Genomic DNA, 1,799 nt, shown 5'->3' with positions numbered 1-1,799 from the left:
AGATGTTGTGGGGTCTCATTTCCAAAATATGTAGGATTTTCTTTCTTTTCCTGTGATTTTGTTTGCATTCTGCTATAATGTAGGTGATTAACGTTTTGTGCAATTTTCAATGCTCTTTCACATGCTGGCTGTGAGGGAGGAATGAGGATAGACATAGACATTCCCATGTCTCAAACATGCTTCTTTGTTACTCTGTTATGACTCTGTCTTCCCTGGGGCAGGACCCCAGCCTGCCTACATTTGCAGACAGACACAGGGGCATGTGGAGACAACGGTGTGTCCCAATGATTTTACTTCCCAGCTGTGGGCAGTACTCAGTGGAAGGGTGGTATTATGACACTGATACTGCTATTTTGAAACCTGGAGGATGGAAAGGTGCAAAAATCTATCACCAGCAACAGAAGGTGCAGCCTGTGTTGGTGGTGGTAATTTTGTCCTTCAAATGAATATGTGTGAAAACATTTCCTCCTTTGGCCCCACAGGTCAGAATGGCTGCAGTGGAGCATCATCATTCCTCAGGATTGCCCTACTGGCCCTACCTCACAGCGGAAACTTTAAGAAAAAGGAAGGGCCACCAGGCACCTCCTCCAACTCAGTGTCATCTGGGAGGTCAACCACCTCCATCAACTAAAGATCGTCTGAGACCTCTGAATCTTTCTCGACTACAGTATCGACTAGGACCTCAACCACATTCTACAACAGATGATTTTCTGAGAAGAGATAAACTTCAAGTTGAGTGTCCCCTGGGACCGCTACCATTTCCTCCAGCTGAAGATTTTGTGAGCCTCAAGACACCTCCCGAGTGTCTTCTGGTACCTCTTCCACCCTCTCCAGTTGACGACTTTCTGACACCAGAGAAACCGCCCGTCGAGTGTTGCCGGGGACCTGTACCATCTCCTCGAGCTGATAATGTTAGGAAACGCAAGACACCTCCCGACTCTTTTTTCTTACCTCTTCCACCTTCTCCAGTTGATGAGTCTCTGAGCCTCAAGATACCTCTCGAGTGTCTTCTGGTACCTCTTCCACCTTCTCCAGTTGATGATATTTTCAGACCACAGCCACGTCCCATCTACTGTCGCCTGGGACCTGGACCATCTTCTCAATCTGATGATTTTCCGAGAGTCAAGACACCTCCTGAGTGTTTTTCTTACCTCTTCCACCTTCTCCGGTTGATGACTCTCTGAGCCTCAAGTCACCTCCCGAGTGTCTTCTGGCACCTTAAAGCACCGAGGTGCTTTAGTCAACTGAGTCTGCCCAAAACTAAAAAGCATCCATTCAAAAGTACTTCACTCAGAAATTATAAAAATAGTAGACATCAATAAAATACATTCTACACCGAATACGCCAATCTTACACTACTCTTTTTTGATAATAAAAAACGTACTTACTGAGCTAGGTGTGGTGGCTCATGCCTATAATCCCAGCACTTTGGAAGGCCAATGAGAGTGGATCAGTTAAGGCCAGGAGTTAGAGACCAGCCTGGCCAACATGGCGATACGCCGTCTCTACTAAAATACAAAAATGAGCCGGGCATGGTGGCACACACCTGTAATCCCAGGTAGTCCGAACGATGAGGCAGGATAATTGTTTGAACCTAGGAGGAGGTTGCAGTGATCCGAAATCATGCCACTGCACTCCAGCCTGGGTGACAGAGTCTCTGTCTCAAAAAAAAAAAAAAAAAGAAAAGAAAAAAGTCGGTTGCAGTGGCTCACGCCTGTAATCCCAGCACTTTGGGAGGCCGAGGCGGGTGGATTACGAAGTCAGGAGATCGAGACCATCCTGGCCAACATGGTGAAACC

General features: G+C 46.9%; 1 protein-coding gene across 1 annotated transcript; it reads left to right on the top strand.

Moving 5' to 3' along the window:
- Positions 1-364: 364 nt before the first annotated feature.
- On the top strand, positions 365-1,340 carry LOC116465631 (nuclear pore complex-interacting protein family member B12-like). Its single transcript, XM_032148629.2, has one exon. The coding sequence runs from the start codon at positions 489-491 to the stop codon at positions 1,182-1,184; it is 696 nt and encodes a 231-aa protein (XP_032004520.1). The 5' UTR covers positions 365-488; the 3' UTR covers positions 1,185-1,340.
- Positions 1,341-1,799: the final 459 nt, after the last annotated feature.

Source organism: Hylobates moloch, unplaced genomic scaffold (genome assembly GCF_009828535.3).
Source record: "Hylobates moloch isolate HMO894 unplaced genomic scaffold, HMol_V3 SCAFFOLD_7362, whole genome shotgun sequence".
Taxonomy (NCBI): Eukaryota; Metazoa; Chordata; class Mammalia; order Primates; family Hylobatidae; genus Hylobates; species Hylobates moloch.
The sequence above is the reverse complement of the archived record's forward strand: the minus strand, read 5'-3'. Positions and strand labels throughout refer to the sequence as shown.

Excerpts from the sequence above, each read along its gene's own strand:
- LOC116465631 (XM_032148629.2), top strand. The coding sequence starts at position 489 with ATGGCTGCAGTGGAGCATCATCATTCCTCAGGATTGCCCTACTGGCCC.